At 41.0% G+C, this 16,915-nt stretch overlaps 1 protein-coding gene across 9 annotated transcripts in view; it reads left to right on the forward strand.

Annotated features, from left to right (window-relative positions):
• The window catches only part of LIFR (LIF receptor subunit alpha), a 54,551-nt gene that overhangs the window by 13,723 nt on the left and 23,913 nt on the right, over nt 1-16,915 (forward strand). For all 9 annotated transcript variants that reach the window (XM_055790715.1, XM_055790718.1, XM_055790719.1 and 6 more), the window contains 7 exons: nt 7,224-7,378; nt 8,090-8,210; nt 10,250-10,401; nt 12,138-12,301; nt 13,115-13,289; nt 13,571-13,840; nt 15,911-16,040. In XM_055790715.1, coding sequence (XP_055646690.1) covers nt 7,297-7,378; nt 8,090-8,210; nt 10,250-10,401; nt 12,138-12,301; nt 13,115-13,289; nt 13,571-13,840; nt 15,911-16,040 — 1,094 coding nt within the window. In that variant the 5' untranslated portion in view covers nt 7,224-7,296. The remainder of the gene's footprint in view (nt 1-7,223; nt 7,379-8,089; nt 8,211-10,249; nt 10,402-12,137; nt 12,302-13,114; nt 13,290-13,570; nt 13,841-15,910; nt 16,041-16,915) is intronic.

Consider the following 16,915-nt stretch of genomic DNA (forward strand, 5'->3'; position numbering starts at 1 on the left):
AGTAAATCGTGAACAGCCTTGCAGATGTCCCAAAACATATTTAGTCTATTTTTGGTAGTATTAGGATTCACTGCTTTTCTCAGAAGCGTTTGTTTTCTGTTGTTACCATCTGGAGTGCAGTGCTGTGTTCCTAGTAGGGATGGATGTGCTTGTATTTAACCATGAACTCAGTGGCTAATTGACATGGGCAAGGATTTCCAAACTCAGGAGTCAGACACACAATTTTCTGTTCAAAGCGTCGTTTTTCTGGAAACCTCACGCTAAGAACATCAAATGCAATGTCTGGCTTGGGGACCACTCATGTATGGTGTATGCTGGGCAATGTGTGGAGAATGACGCCAGTAGGACTAACAGTTTCCAAATTAGCATACAGTTTAATTGAAAACAGGCATAATTCAGTGAGAACAAAAGGCAAAGCGTGCATAATGTGTATTTAGCTTGAAAAAACAAAAATGTCATCTAATAAGTTCAGTTTTAATTGTGGTAAAAATAAATCATCGATTCCTGCAGTCTCTTTGCTTTGTTCTGCCCTTTCTTTCAGTCCACTGCTCTGCCTGACTGCCCTGCCTCTTCAGTATCACTGTGCTTCTTTTTTCTTTCCAGCCTGGCTGTCCCAGCAGGGATATTCTTCCTACGTCTCTTCATAAGCCACCTGGCTCGTTCTTGTTTTGTGGGTTTTGTTTGACATCAGTAACCTGAAGGCATCTTCCACTTTACTTTCCAAATCATTCTCAAAATTATTTCCATTGCTATGATTAAACTATCTTGATATCTGCTTCTTCTATATATTTTCCTTTCTTTCTCAAAGCAAGTCCTAAGGGTCTCAGTTTTTGTGTGCCTGTGTGTTGTGCTATCCAACAGGTCCTAAATGCTTTTGTAAAATCACCCTTGAATTGTGGTGCTTGTTCATGGATTTCTTAAGCAAATTACTTCAGGCCTTTCTGATCCTTGCCCTGTATGTCGTCTTCATGCATCCCCCTCCCCAGGTCAGGAAATACCATGCAAAGGGTTTTCTCTTGTCTCTTTGCCAAGTGAGGGTGCTTCTCCTGCTAATCACTACGTGGAAGTACGCACCAGCTCTCCCAGTCTGCAACTTGCTTATTTGTATTCCCATAGTGTTTAATAGTCCTAGGATCGGGGGAAAGGAAGAACTCGAAATACTGGAAAGCAGATGCAGCTGCACATTACCCTTAGATTATGAGCCAGGTGAAACGTTTACTCAGCTGGGGAGGCACTTGTTGGTAATGTTTCTTGCCAAAATACTTGCCTTTGTAGATGGTGCTTGTGGCCAGGACCTTTGGAAGTGAATTGTTGAAGTGTTGATCCTTGTGTTGAGCCTGTGTGTAGCGTGCTGACATTGCACTTTTGTGGAGCCAAAGCAGGCTGAGGTGGCTGCAGCGTACCTGGGGTGGCTTCTCAGCATCTTGGAGGTGATGCTGCTGTTTGGAAGCTAGAGGAAGCAGTGAGGAGGGGATTTTTCTCCTGATGCTTGACAGGAAAAAACCCAACAAAACGAAGTTTGTCTCATAGGACAGAAGATTTGGCCTTGTGCATGCCTGCATATTTACTGTGTAGTATCTTAACACCCTGTCTTTGCTCCTTTATTCTCCACTGCAGGTTGGGAGAGTGCATTTGGTGCAGATAGACAACTTGAATTATTTTATCAGCTTTCAAAAAGAGAAATAGCAGAATCTTTAATTCCTCGGAACTGGGGAAAGCCAGATTCCCAAATGGGATTCAGCTTTCATTTATAAACGGGTTTTAGTGATTCATGTCCTGCGAATCTTTTTGAACATGGAATGGTGCCATGTTATAAAACAGAGAGGGAAAGCGTGGATTTAGATTACTAAAGAGAGATTTTTGTCTCAACTTTGGGAATTTTTTTAAGGAGGTAGAAGAATGTACTCTCTTGAAAAACAGCCAGACCCCCTCAAATAAATATTATTAATTCTACTTCCATTTTTTTTTATTACTCAGCTAGCTTTAAAGTCAATGACTGAAGACTGTGGGATCAGCAAAGCTGTTCTAAAGAAAGCCAGTTCATCTTCTGTTTCTGTGTTCATTGTCTTTACTGTCAGCTGTATTGGCAATTTGCTTGGTTTCCCAGAAATGTGTACTTCTGGCATGGCCTTTCAGATAGGGGAATTTTTTTGGAAGCTTTCTGTTGGCAATTGTAGGATGTGTAATTTGATATTTTCCTTTTTTTCTGGAACGTAGACATGTTTTCTTTCACTTTGAAGGTTAAATTAGTATCTTTGGGCAGGGACAAGTAAAATGAGAGCTCTCCACCTGCTAAGCAGAATAATTTTTCTTCTAACAATAAGGTTTTGATCTAGACACATACTTAGCACTGGCATTTCTACCTGGCTGTATTTGGGATGATGGCTGTTCAGTATGGCCAAAAATGCAGCCTGCCATCAGGCTGTACAATTTCTTGGTGATGTGCTGTATAATAATTTTCCTTGAGAGATTTTAATGTTCCATTTGGTGGTAAATGGTTATGATGATACGTTTAATTGTGGAGAAAAAAACAAATAAATTGTAATGAGAAAATTTATTGACAAATATTTCTTCCATTATGTTTAATACATAAGTTTATACTGGTGTCATGGTTTCATCTAGTATTCTTAGCTTACAGTTTCCCTAATCCTTTTGTATAAGCTGACTGTAACCATTTCTGTTTAGGTATTTGCTTGTGGAGCACAAACATAGCCATAAATGTGTGGCCACTGATGCTCACTCAATTCACAGATCTTTTAAAAACCAAATTTGGAGGGTTGTGACTGGTAGATCAGACTGCAGGCAGAAAGCAGGCGAGAAGATTTTTGATTTTTTATCTGTTTTGTTTGTTTGTTTTCAGAGTGGTTTCCAAGCACATGACAATGAAATACATTCAAAGACCAGAAAACTCATAAGTACAACAGAGCTTTGGAGAACTGCTGTGTTTAGAGAAATGATCTGATACCACTGGCTAAGAAAATACTTTTTTTCCCCTCTGAAGAGAATAGAGCATTTGGTCAGATATGCAGAACCAGCTAAATACATAATATGAAACACAGTTAGTAGCAGAGATACCAGTTATCTTCTGTTTTTCCCTTTGAGAGGTTAAGGTTAAAAAGGCTGGTAATGTCTTAACATGTTCCCGTCAAACAGCCAGTGCTGCCCTGATGTTCTCAGCTTGTCACAGAACCTTTAGCCTTATTCACAGCTTACAATGTTTTGAAGGGCTGGTGTCCACAGATATTTTCCCAGGCGCACGTTACTGGCTTGGAGTACTTTCCCCTGTCTTGCCTGTCTGATCACCAGTAGGTGCACCGTGTGCATCAAAACGTCTTTAAAAGTCACCTAAAAGTCCAAAGGTGGTATTGAGCTGTCTTAAGTAAGGGCCACCATCCACTGGCTTCAGTGTTGAAGAATCTGGATCTAATTGTTTCTTTTTCAGCTTATCTACATAAAAAAAGCTTGTTAAAATGACTTTGTTCTCACCACAGGCCCAAGGGTAGTTCCTCTGCACAACGTAAAGCCCTGAGCAGCAGTCAGGGCATCTCCATGTCTGTAGCTTCCAACAGTTACTGTGAAATCCTGCTTTTAGTAGCTGCTCTTAAATATTGGCAATTACATGGTGAAGCCTGCCATGCCTTTGCTTAATTTGCATGTGAACACTTTTTGGATGCACACGCAATGTTGTTCCTTAGAATAGATTTATGGGAGGATTTTTCCTTATTTTAAAATTTCAAAAGTAAAAAGACCTTGTCAGGCAAGGCCTTTGATATGAATTTGGTCTGTAAATATACTCATGCTAAGTCAGGAGGTTTGCAGTCCATTTGATGATGAAATTGCAGTCTGAAGTACTAGATAAACAGCTACGTGGCAGCTTTATACAGCAGGGACAGGATCACACACTGAAATTGAGTCAACAAGGTCTGAATGTTGGGAGAAAGCAAACACGGCATGGGCTGTGTAAACACATCCTGCACATAGGCTTGCCTTAGAAAAGTTCCTTCGTTGTGCTTGATAATGCTCAGGCCGCAGGGGGCAGAAATACTTTGAAGCTGAGGATACAGCAAGTTTGATCCACGGGGAAATACTTGTTCCAGGAATGATCAGAAATCTGGAAAGTGAGACTCGGAAATGGTGAAAAAAACGAGAGTTTTTAAGGGAGGAGCTAGTAGAGACCTGGTATTGGTCATCTTCTATGTAAGAGGTTGCTGCAAGGCAGAGGATAAATTGTTCTTTGTCAGCTGGAGATAGGACAAAGTAATGCGCTTGAAATGAGTATGAGAGAGTTGCGTAGCACATCGAGGGCACTAATGATAGTGCCAGTGAAGTGACACATACAGATTGCCCAAGGAAATGAGATTTTATGGGATGTGCATGTTTTTCAAGGTGAACAAATGGTTTAGCTGCAGCTGCTTTTCCTGGTGGAGAGCACAGGCTGGCCTCCTTCATACCACTTTGTAAAAATAAAGACTTAAAATGTAAAGCATGTACACCTAGTAGCAAGTGCTCCTGTTGCACTCCAGCCAGCCCTGGTCAAGGTTTTTTCTTCCTCAGAGTTCTCTTGTCCTAAATAAGTATCTCTGACTCTTGCATTGTCCTTTCCATATTAAGAGTACATCTGCCTTGAAGATAACATGCTTTCCATCTCTGTCCAGGTTAAGGAAAAACCTCCATGCCTTGTTCAAATTAGCCTTGAACTGATGGAAGGCAGCTTTCATCCAAAGAAAGTGAAATTCCTATTTTTAAATTATTTCAATTATTTTGTAATTTTATAATTAAAACAAGCCTATAAATGGGGTTCTTTTCCCCTGACTAATGGCATTTAATTATGCAACATGAGGCTTCAAATGGCCAACTTTTCAGCAAGCTGTAAAATGTGTATGAGAAGACAAGAACCAGGCAGTCTATGCTTCTTAGGAAAGATTGTGGTTTACAAGAAACTCATCATACTCTGCATGAAAGTACATGAAGACTCTGAAACAGAAATTAAAACTGTACTTGAGTTAGAAAAATGTGTTATGACTCAAATTTCTTGTAATTCACTGCTGTGATGTTACTCTTAAAACTTCTGCACTAGGGGAACTACTCAGTAAGTTATGTATTGAAAGAGTGTTCAGCAAAGCAAAAGATTTTCTTGAAACACACACATACATATAGTTGCTGAATCTGCCTTGTAAACCTGGCATGACCAAACAAGTTTTGCACAATCCTGTACAGATAATAAGTTTAGAAAGTGAGAGCTTTGGGATTTAATTAACTTCACAAGGCAGTTTTCTCTCCTTCAAGTGGCATCAGTTCTTTCCCTTTTTCTTTTCCATTCTTTCCTGGGCTTCCACTAGCTGATAGGGGACTGTCAAGTGATTTAGATATAAAACTTGAAATTTTGATTTTGAGCTTTTGTGCAAACCAGAAATGAACTTCTCATAAACTCATAACAAACTCATAAACAAACAGATGTAATTTACATGTATGTCACAAATCAGTCATTTTATTCATGTAGCTCCCAGGCCTGTCTGAATGGTCTTCACATTTTTGATTAAGTTAGAGGTTTGTGAGCAAAGTTTAAACCTGGTTGTAACATCCAGTATTTTCATTAGTAACATGGACAGACAGGATATGAAGACCCTGAGAGACACCAAAATGCAGTAGGGGGCTTATGGCACAGAGGTTATTATATTTCATGTGCTGGTGGGTTCTTGATTCAGCTTTACCTGAGCATGGGTTTGTCAGATTTCACTCTTTATTTGGCCTTTAAGAAGTTGTACAGCATGGATATTACAGTTTAGGAATATAGAAAAGAAGAACTGAACATGTCTGCGGGTAGTATAGCTTAAATCAGTATGTTTGTAGCGAGGTCGTCAGATGGCTTGAGAACATGGTGGAAACAAAACAATTGTTAAGTTTTAAGGGTGTTTCTTCCTTCCAGATGTAAAACTGCCCTTTACTGCAGGGTCTCTCTCAGGTGCTGTGCTCTCTGGGCCTTTCCCTCAGCCTGGTTATTGCAGACCAGGATGAAGAAGCAAAATGTCCCCTTGTGAACAGCTCTGGATTATTTGACATAGTGCCGATGTGTTTCTCCTCACACAGTGCAGAACGGTGAGGGACAGGAGAGCATTTTGGCCATTCCCAGCTGTAACCCTGAGGGAGAACTCCTTAAAAAAAAAAGTAACTAAAAATACATGGCCATATTGCAGGGATGAGGAAGCACACTCCTGGTGGCACAGAGGACTTCAGTGAAGAGAGGTTTCTTTTAAAATTACGGAGGCTTTTCGACAAAGTCTGATATTCTGACAATGGGGTACCTCTAGCTTTGGAAGAGATTTCTAAGACATGGTCAGGAGCCTTTCTACTTCAGAATTTTAGAAGAAGTAGCCTGGAAAAAATGGAAGTTTTACAAAAGGGATCTGCAGGAGAGGCTGGCTCAGCTATGTTCTTAACGCAAAATGGCCCAGCTCCTGCTGGTCACCAGGAGAAGGCCCCTTCCACAGGGGAGCTACAGTCTCTGGGAGGCTGCTCAAGTCTCAGAGCTTTCAGGTGGCAGGGAAAGAATGGACTTGGGAAGGATTGGCTAGGCTTTAGGGTGAGCTTTCCTGCAGTTTTCTTTTTAAGAACGAAACCTGATGGTGGCTGATGTGTGGGTGGACCTGAATGTGTTCCCCAGCTTCCACCAAACAGTTGGACTTCTCTTGGGAAAACATGCAACCCCTTAATCTTCAAAGAACACATTAAATGTAGTAGTCTAGATAATTTTTACCTTAAGGTTTACAGCAACAAGTACCTTTTGTTAGAGAAATGGCTGCCTTTTGTTTTTTTCTTTCTGTTTTTCTGTTTTTTTTTTCCTCCAGACATAATTACTTAACACTGGTTTGAGCCAGTGATCCTGAGTGATCAGATCTGGTTCTGCAGTGTCTTGGATATCCTGTAGCTTTGAGTAGCAGCAATATGAAAAGTGAGCAGAGTGGGGAGGAAAACACGTGGGCTCTCCTGCCCCCTTAAACCTGTAACTGAAGCAGGGGACGTTTCTATTCACGGTGAACAAGACCCATTGTGAATGTGCCATTTCATCAAGCGTCTTGCTTGCCAGACAACATAGAAAAAGGAGTTGCTGTGCCTAGGAGGAGCACTGAAAATGAAAAGTAGATGGAACAAAAAGTGGCCTTTGTGGAGTACCAGCTCTGGAATTTTAAAGGGTTTTTTTTGTTTGTTTTTGTTTTTAATTTTAGAACTGACCAGTTTGTTGGAAGATGACATTTGTTCCTGCTTGAAGCTTCTGTTTTGAAAACCAACAGTAGAAGGATGTGGAATAATTCAAGCCTCTGCTGCCTTTTAGCGCTAGCTATTTTATGTTTAAGAAGCTTAATATATAGCCAAGAGATAGGTGAGTTTATTGCAATGTAACTCACTGATTACTTTTTCTTTGTAGCTTCTCTACTGACACCATTTAATTGCATTGCTTTCCTCCTATATGTATGTTCCAAAACCATCACCTCTGTGGTCCCACAGCATCCTAGGCATGGAGGTAGTACAAGGCTTGGTCTCTGCTTTCTAGCACCCAGTGGCATCTTGTAAACCAGTGCAAAACTGGGTGCTGAATTCTCCATAATGCAACTGTGATAGTCTGCATATGCAGTTGTGTAAATGTCAGCATTCAGACCTTCTTGCTGTGTATGTCAGCTGTCTGTGACAATTTCACACATTATCAGTAATTGCCCTTCTGTTATTAATTGCCCTCAATGTGGGACAAAGGAAAAGAGCAAAAAACTCGTTAAGTTTATCGTCAAAGCTTGTGGTTTTGCCATTGGCCCAAAGTCTGCTTATTAGGCTAGGATAGGAATGGCTATTGTGGAAAGAGGCAGCTGCCTGTGTTGTTGCACACAAGTATAAACCCAGATTTCAGGCACTTGAAATCTGGCAGTCTGTGGCTGTCTGAAATGAGGCACACAAGTCATTTAACAATTTTAAAATACTGGCCAGCATGCAAGCAATAGAAATGTAAAAAGAATGGCTATAGATGTGAACAGTAGCAATTGTTTTACAGTTCGTTATTTTTGACCTTCATTTTGTGACCATATTTCTTATATGATTTCAGGTTCTCTGGGGCATCCCTGGAATTTTAAATGTGTAACACACAATTTACGTAAAATGATCTGTACTTGGGATGTCTCTTTGAAAGGAAGACATGGACAAACTGACTTTTGCTACACTACCAAGTAAGTCAGCTGTATACCTGGTTGAAAACTACAAAATTTTATGAAAGCGTAGTTATTCCTCAGTCACTGTCCATGGCATTTATGATGCTGTTGTTTCCCAGCATCTCCCCATCAATTTTCCTTGGGTGGTGCTCCTCCAGGCACTGTTAACTCAGGCCATGGTGGGGTTTCTGGCAAAGTGTTGTTTCGTGCTAACAATTCTGCCAAAATCTGCTTGCTGTCTTTAAAGGACTGGAAGATACTCTCATTTACTTAGACTTCTCTGTGTATCTGCCTAGCCCTTGCTCAGAGTTTTCATGAGGGACATCTTCATACCAGGTTCAGTCCAAAAGGAAATGATAGTTGGAAGAAGTGAATCTTGATGTTATGGGCCAAAGCGGTAGAATATATGACATAAGTGTTGAGATTCACATGTGGAAAAACATGAAAAATCTCTTGGTGACTGTCTTACAACCTTGATAAATTTAAAGCTGTTTGGAAAGCATTGTATTAGAGGAAACGTAAAATTGTTCCACAATTACAATAGCTTTTCCAAAGTGAATGTGAGATGAAAATTTTGAGAAGTGTTACAAAAACTTGTATCTTCAGTGTGTTTTTCACTAATCAGAACTACATGTTCAATTCCCCATGCTCTGAGTCTGCCAAGTACTTATCACGTGCTAGGGATGAGTTCAAATCCTTTTTACATCTTGATCCTGCCCCCAGTCCAGATATTTGTACTGTCCTTTTTCCTGTAAATTCTGCAGGCAGCCCAGGCTTGTCCTTGGGGTCCCACAGCTTGGCTGCACTTCTTCCACCTACATGTTTGATTTTTCTGTGTCTTGTTATTCCTCCTGCATTGCCAGCTATCATTTCTATACAAAAAAAACCCCCACCTATAAGTGACATTGTGACCAGAGTTCAGGAGTGCAGAGTTCATGAGGCATTGCCCTCTAAACAAGAGCGGTCAGGTAGCTGCTGATGTTTCTCCTTAGCAAAACAGAACAGGCTTGGGTCCCTGAAGCAGAGGGGCTGAGAGCTGAGCTTAGTGCAGACCTCCCTGAGGGAAAGAGATTTTGTTTTTCACTTGCCCAAACATCCTCTAATAATATCTCAGTACAGAACAGGAATAGCCTTTCTGAGCGCTCAAGTCTCAGCTGGCCTTCTCTAGCCCAGAGTCTTGTGTAAATCTTACAAGTTCAACCCAAGCTCTTGACTCCAGCTGATGGGAGCTCCAGGGTCCTATTCCAGTTCATAAGTGACTAACAGTCCCTCAGCAGGAAGTCTGGCATTGTTCTCTTTGCTTTCCTTCCTCCCATCATTCCCCCAAGGGGAAGGTCTGGATTTTTCCAAACTTTTTGCCTTTCTAGTGCCTATCAATGATAATGAGCAAAGGGACTTGACCTATCCATTATTGTTTCCTGTATGCATCTACAACCTCCAGACAAATGCCAGATCACATTGTGCTGAGCACTGCACAAACATTATGCACAGACTTTATTTAGATCTGGGATCTTAGCAATTCTCTCCTGTACCCTCTACTCTTTCCCCACAAGCTGAGCAGAGAGGGGAGCTAGAAGATTTGTTCTAAGATGGGGACACAGGTGGGTAAACCTGCTCTTCACACACATATGGCATGGCTTAGAGAGGAAATGGAGGGAAAGTGTAAACATAAAGGGATATGTGTGTTACTGTTGGGTTTTGGATTTTTTTATTTTGCTTATTTTGAAACACTCATTTATATGGTGACTGTAGATTTCAGAAATGCGTCTTTTAGTTAAGAAGTCAGTTTTTCACTTTGAAGTGTTCTCTTAACAGCTAGGTAGCTGCATTATACAGCTAGTGCAAGGCCTATTCTGTGGTAAAAGTGACTTGAAAGACAAGGAAATGCCTGTCAATCTGGCACTAACCAAAGCCCGTGCAAGTCTCACTCCTTCACAAACTCGGTGGAGCTCTGTGTTATAATACAGAGAATTTTATTAGTATCCTAGGAATAGGACTTAACTTGCCTGAGCTTCCTATCAGCTGAAATACCTGCTTAATCCTCTCTGTCTTTGCAGTGACCTCCCCCCTCCAGTGTGTTTTAAAACTAAGGAGAAAAGGGTTGAGATTCCGGTCCCAGAGAGCTCCAGCACAGTGACAATAACCACAAACAGCATTTCTGGAACTGCATTTGCTACCAAAGAGTTTGAAATTCACAAGAAAGACATCTGTAAGTTTCCGGTTTTATGTGTGTACATAAGGCCTTTATACTATGATGAACAATGCTCCAGCAGTGTTTAAGCTTGCAGTTTTCTTTGGCAGTGTTCCTGTATGTAAAATGGTGGTGTGCTGAGTCCATATGGATCTACTACACGTAACAGGTTGTTTTCTCTTACCCTTCAGGGGAAAAAAAACCCTCTTATCTGTAGATTATAGCAGTAATCAAGGATAGATAGTGAGGAGGAAAATGAAGTACAATACTGTTACATGCCCTTTTTTCCCCCCATAATTGCAAATTAAGAAGGATTTGTAAACAAGTTTGTAATCTACATATTGAGGTACCTGCATGGTGTGTAAAATGTATTTGTCAAATTTGGCTTGGGAAAGGCAGAATAAACTTCTTAGTGCCTGTTCTCTCATTTTAAATGCTGAATAGCTACAGAATGAAGTAATTTATTCTTGCAGTTTCACATTTTAAGGGAAGTTATTACATATGTCACTTCTGATAGTATCATATTTTCTTAATATATGCCAGACTTACCCATTCTATTCAAATGTATGCGAAACTGAGCAAATACATTTATGCTTGGGAGGTAGGCTGTATCATATTGGAGTCATGGATCAGTTAGACTGTTTCGCAGTTCCTTCCTCCCACAGGAAGAAGCTGGACATAAACACCATCTACCAATGCTGGCTTATAATTTAGTCTTTGGTTTTGGTTTGCCTGCTTATTCCTATAATGCGGTCCAGTTCTAAAGCCAGTAGCACTTCTGACTTTAGTCAGTTTTCTGACACAGTTCTCTCTTCAGTTGAGAGCAGCTCAAGAGCTTTAGCAATACACAACTCAAAAATATGTGGGAAACAACACACTGGGATCTCCAGCACCTTGCTGACTCCAGGCAGGGTGAGTTTCTCAGGTTTATCACAGGTTATCCCGGGTAGTGTGTTGACCGTGCTGACTTTGCTGGCTCTTAGAGCCTCAGCTAGGACCAAAGTTGGATAAAAGACACATTTTAGAAACAGAATTTATCCTGCACCAGGCCCAGTGAACTGCCATAAGAATTGTACTACCATAATCCTTGCCTACTTCTCAGTCTCTTGCTTCACTGTCACTCATTCATGGAAGAGGTGCTTCTATTTAATCTCCCTGTCCTGTCCTTATCACCATGTCATGCTTTTCATATTTATTCTTGGTTAAAATCACATTCTCCATGATCCTCTTCAGACCTTTGCGTGAGCTTCTTCCATCCTGTGCTTCTGCTCTCCTTTCTGTCTACTCTCACTATCGTTGCAAGTTCCCTCTTCCTTGCTGGTCTCCAAAACCCACTTCTTTCTTTGGGGCATTTTCCATCATCCTCCCTAGCTATGTTCTCCTGTACACTTCAAAGACTGTCGCCATGTTTCCTTTATCTGTGTGGCACTGAATGAGGGTTGTGAAAGATAGGATGCCTTCCTTACTATGCATTATGAAGAGTCTTACTCATGATCGGTTACTCACACATCTGCATGCTGAGATGTTAAAAGAAAATGCTACCTGGTGACTCATCAGCACCTGTGCTTTTCTGGGAACTGTCATGCTCAAGTAATAACGGAGTCCATCTTGTTCTAATTACAGAGGTTGAGTTACATGTTTGTATGGCTACTAGCCAGCGCAGAGTAGAGAGATGTGGCTGTTAAACACCTGTAAGGTTGCTGTTGCTGACTAATGACTTGAAAATGGCTTTTTTCCCCCCTCTCTTTTTCAAGCGTTTGTTCCTTTCACTCCACACATTCTTAGTTTAACACCTGACTTTTCAACTTCCACATTAAATCTGAAGTGGAGTGATAGTGGATCAGTCTTCCCATATGGACTGGATGCCTTTTGGCAGATTCAGATACTCCGTAAAGAAGCCATGGAAAAAGTCATACAAGTAAGTCCTTTTCTTCCCTTATGTAAAATACATATACAATTTTTGCCCGTGATAGTATTCTGGGAGGTCATTTGAAGAAAGCTGAGAATAATGAAAATTGTAGAGCTTTGCAGAATCTGAGTGTAGTATCCAGTAGGGTAACTTCTTGTTAATTTTCGAAGTTATGAGGACACTGTCTGCTATACTGTCAGTACTTATTCACAGTCACAGCATTTATTTATTTTTTAATCTGTGAGGGTTGGGGCATTTTATTAGACCTTTCTTATGAATTTGGCAGGTGTTTTTCACCATTATCTCTGCCTTCCTTCTGCAACAGGGTCTCAAGTCTTGGTGGTTCTTGACTGTTCAGTTTGGTTTTTTTTTCAACCACAGTCATTCCAGGTCAATTTGTACCTCTGTTCTACAATTTGTAGGAATGAAGAAAAGATAAAATTAGCAGCCTGGGACTAATATTAGAAGAGTTTCATATTGAAAAGTTGGAACATATCCCTGCCTGGGAGAGGCCCAGGATACGGGGATACAGTATATACCTTTTGAAATGCTTGGCGAGCTTCCAGCTGTCCCTCAGATGTCCACCTTCTGGTGTTTCTGGATGGCTGTTTCCCTGGCTGATGGGCTCTTTAGCATCTTAGTTTTTTATGCAAGTAAATTCAGAGCACAACTGAAAGTTAGGTGGGACACTGCAACCATGCATCAGGATTTTATGATTTACATCACTTAATTTGCCATTCTGTTGACATCTGAGAGATTGTAAGTCATTACTAACAGATGTTCATAAACTCTTGGGGTTTTTTTGGGGGGAAAACTTTGTAGGTAACTTACTATTCAAAACTGACTCATGAGGACATCATTCTTTCTTGGAACTGGACATCAGATATGCCTTTGGAGTGTACATCGCACTACGTGAAGATTCGCTGTTATATTAATGTAACACAGTTTGTTGGCCCGAAGGACTGGAGTGACTGGAGCCCAGTAGAAGAGGTCCCTGGTATGTTTGTTCCCTTGCTACCACGTGGACTTTGATTGCTTTATGGAAAGTAAGCCAAAATCAGAGGAAAAGCATTAGGCAGTGGTGGAAGCTGCTTTTTGGGGGTGTTTTGATTAGAGAAATAATGCAATCATTAGTTAATGAAACCTAGTAAACATTGATTTGTATGCATTCAAATGCTCCTTAGTCACATTTTAGCTGATCAGCACCATGTTTATAGCAATTTTTTCATGTGGGTTTTTTTTGTTTGTTTTTGTTTTCTGTTATTCCTTCTCTGCTAGGAAAAGATACCGAGCCCAATGGGAGTGGGGTGTTTCCTCAGGACACTGTGGTGGCAGTCGGTTCAGATGTGACAATTTGTTGTGTCCATGAAGAAGGACAGCAGATACAACGGATGACTTATGGACCAGAAGTATACCCAATGATACATCTAAGCAGTCGGAGCAGCGCAATCAGAGTACTAAACGCCAGTGCTTCAGATACCAGTGGGACAAATGTAGTGTGCATACTGTCTGAAGATGAGATGGATGGAACTGTCTTGTTCGTAGGATGTATGTATCATTATGTTTACTAAGATTAGGAAAATCAAAATAAGTTTGAGATTCTTAGAGTTCTGCTAGGACTAGCTAGGACACTAGTGGCTTTTTTCCTCCTGGCCTTTGGTTTCTGAGGATGAAGTGAGATTGTACTTGTTTGATTTCACTGTGGAAATTCCAGCCCATGGAGAAGATGCCAAGGCCGTGAGGATGAGGAGGTACCCATGTAAGCCTTCTCCTCTTAGAGCACTGGCCCAGTGCTTGTCTCCTTGATGGCTTTTTCTAAGGCACTTCTTCATGCTCTGGAACACTTAGTAGTTTATTGCCATATGGAGATTCATCCCCAGTCTCTTGTCACTTTAGGTTTACATCTGTTCTGGTTTGATCCATGACAAGGTGAGAGTAAGAGCAAGAATTGTAAGTGAAAACATTAATTTACCAACCAGTTGAGTGAAGACAATAAAATAGTTAGACTTTTAACAACAGATGCTCATCCCCAGCAGTAGCTCCGTGGGAGCTAATCACAGCAAAAGAACCCATCTGACAATTCTCTTTCCTGGAATTTTTTCTAAACATTCTGCTAGTATTTTCTTTAAAGATACTGAATCACTGTGTAACTTCTCTGTGTAACCATGCCAGCCTCTTCCAGATACAGATACCTCTTAAATTACTGAAAGTATCTGGTTTGTCTTTTTCATAACTAGTCACTTCAGAGCTTTGTGTATTTTCCCCACAGGGGTTTTGAGCTATCTTCCAGTAGCTACCCATTAGAATCCTATTCCCCATTAGAAATGCCTGCCTTTGAGCTTAGGGTCCCTGGGGTTGGGGGAAAGGAAAGGAGAGACTGGACTAATTTTAAAGGTATGTTTCCAACTCCAGCTTGTGCCTCCTGTCATTGACTTTGTGTGTTAAGTATGTGATACCAAATGCAAAACAGAATCCAACCTTTATGCCTTCTCACTGAGATGCCATTTTTGTATTTTTTGTGCAGTATTTGCTTTTGTGGGAGAATCTTCCAGGTGAATAAGTCAGTGGTTCATGAACAAAGGCTGTAATAATCCTATAGGTTTTTCCCATACAGTCGTTTTTGTAGAGCTGGGATGTGGTGAAGTCTGTTTCCTGGCAGTGGTTTTTTTTGTGATACGTACTTAGTGGGAAATGAGAAGACTTGTCATGATGCTCTTGCTGATGAAAGACATTAGAGAAAGAAAAGGTAGAGGAAATAAATGTGTATGCATACCACCTTAGGTAAGCCTAGGTCTGGCAAAGCAAGTGTTCCTTTTGGCCCGTTGCTCTTAATCTGAACTGAAGCCTGCCATTGTTGCCTCTTGTGTTAATGCCCCTTCTCTAGCACAGCTACATGGTTATTATTGTGCTACCTTTTGAAGAAAAGTGTGTGAGACTTGAAATAAACGTTCTGCTTAATCTGCTTTAGCATGGTTACCCTCTCTGTTGGGATCACTGCCCATCATCTCCAGGAAGGCACTCAACACTGCCCTAGTATGGGATCAAAGAATAAGCTGTAAAAGGAAGAGATGGGCACTTCCAAAGCGATGGTGAAGAGGGTGAGCCATTTGGGGCTTGTTTAGACTTTCAAATTCAGTGTGGAATTCATGCTAAAGGGAACATCTTGACATGACTTGCTTGGAGAATTAAAAGCAGTGGTTGGGGCTGGCATGTAAGAAAATGTGACGCACAGCCGACAGCATTCCTGCAGTGCTCAGCGGCTAAACTGACGCTCAGAATTTTTGAAAAGTCTTGGCAGAGTTTCACTGAAACACTTCCAGGTCAGAACCTGGAGCTTGTGAACATATTTGCATATGATTTACCAGATTACCCACCCACTTAGAAGCCTAGAGTCAAGTGTTAGTCAGATGGGGCTGATAATAATAATCCATCTGTTTTATTGGGATGTTTTAAGGCACTATTGTTTATGTGGTCATCATGTAACTATTACCATGTATTTGTAAGGCACTCCTAGACCCAGCAAACATGAATGGTGATGTCTGCAGGAAGCTGGTGGCCCAACTGTCAAGTTGAATGGCAAAACATTGGCTAACTTTTTGGTTTTCTTTTGTGCTACAGATGCCCCTGATACTCCTCAAAACTTGAGCTGTGAAACGTTCAACTTCCTGATAATAAAATGCACCTGGAAACCAGGCAGACCCAGTGGACTGTATGGAAAACGAAGAACAAAATACAGTTTGTTTGAAAGGTAAAACAGTTCAGCACTAAGATGAGTAAAATGGTAGATAGAACTAGGATATATCCATTGCTGCCTGTGACTTCCTGCACCATGGCTATTTAAATGAGATAGACTCCGTTGTTTAGAGCCTCGAGTACCTTTCAGGAGTTTGTGGAGGTTGAAACTAGACTAAACTTTGGGAACCGTTGTCTAGCTCTGCAAAGTTCCAGTGGGAGTTAAGGATGACTTTTCCCAAAGGTTTATGCCATTATGAACTCAAGAGAAGAAAAGGGCTTAGTGTGTCCGGCTGCTGCCAACATGTACGTAAGAATAATATGAAAATGCAGGCAGATAGTAGGAGTCATTCTAAAATTTTGTATATGCAACCTGTGTCAGATCATCTATGAGACATTTACTGAGCTTCTGCTAAGGAGGATGACAGAAGCTCACTGAGGAACAATTGTAAGACAGGCCATGAGGCATTTCCCAAATGCTACTGCAGAAAATAGCAGTGCAGAAGCCTTCTCCTACAAGCATTAAGCACTAGATAGTGTAGAGCAGGCAAAGTGCATGTGCAAAACATTGAAAAGGACAAGTAACACTGGGTTCATCCACTGATATCCCACTAGCGTAGATCATGTAAAGCCTTAAAAATGAAGAATCATTTTGGAATAGCACTTGCAAATGGGATTCCTTGGTGGTTATGATTAGAAGTTAGTGACGGGTTAACAAAATTCTCATGGTGAGAAGGCTCCCCCTTAATGGCAAAGGAGCAGTCAGGGAAAGGAGCCAGGAGAGGCCTGAGTCACACAAACTGATGGGAAATGGAGTCTCGTGGTGGCTTTGAAACAAGTCAGAGGCAATGGGGATTGATATATGGTCACAGGTGTTGTCCCGGATGCTGG

Source organism: Falco peregrinus, chromosome Z (genome assembly GCF_023634155.1).
Source record: "Falco peregrinus isolate bFalPer1 chromosome Z, bFalPer1.pri, whole genome shotgun sequence".
Taxonomy (NCBI): domain Eukaryota; kingdom Metazoa; phylum Chordata; class Aves; order Falconiformes; family Falconidae; genus Falco; species Falco peregrinus.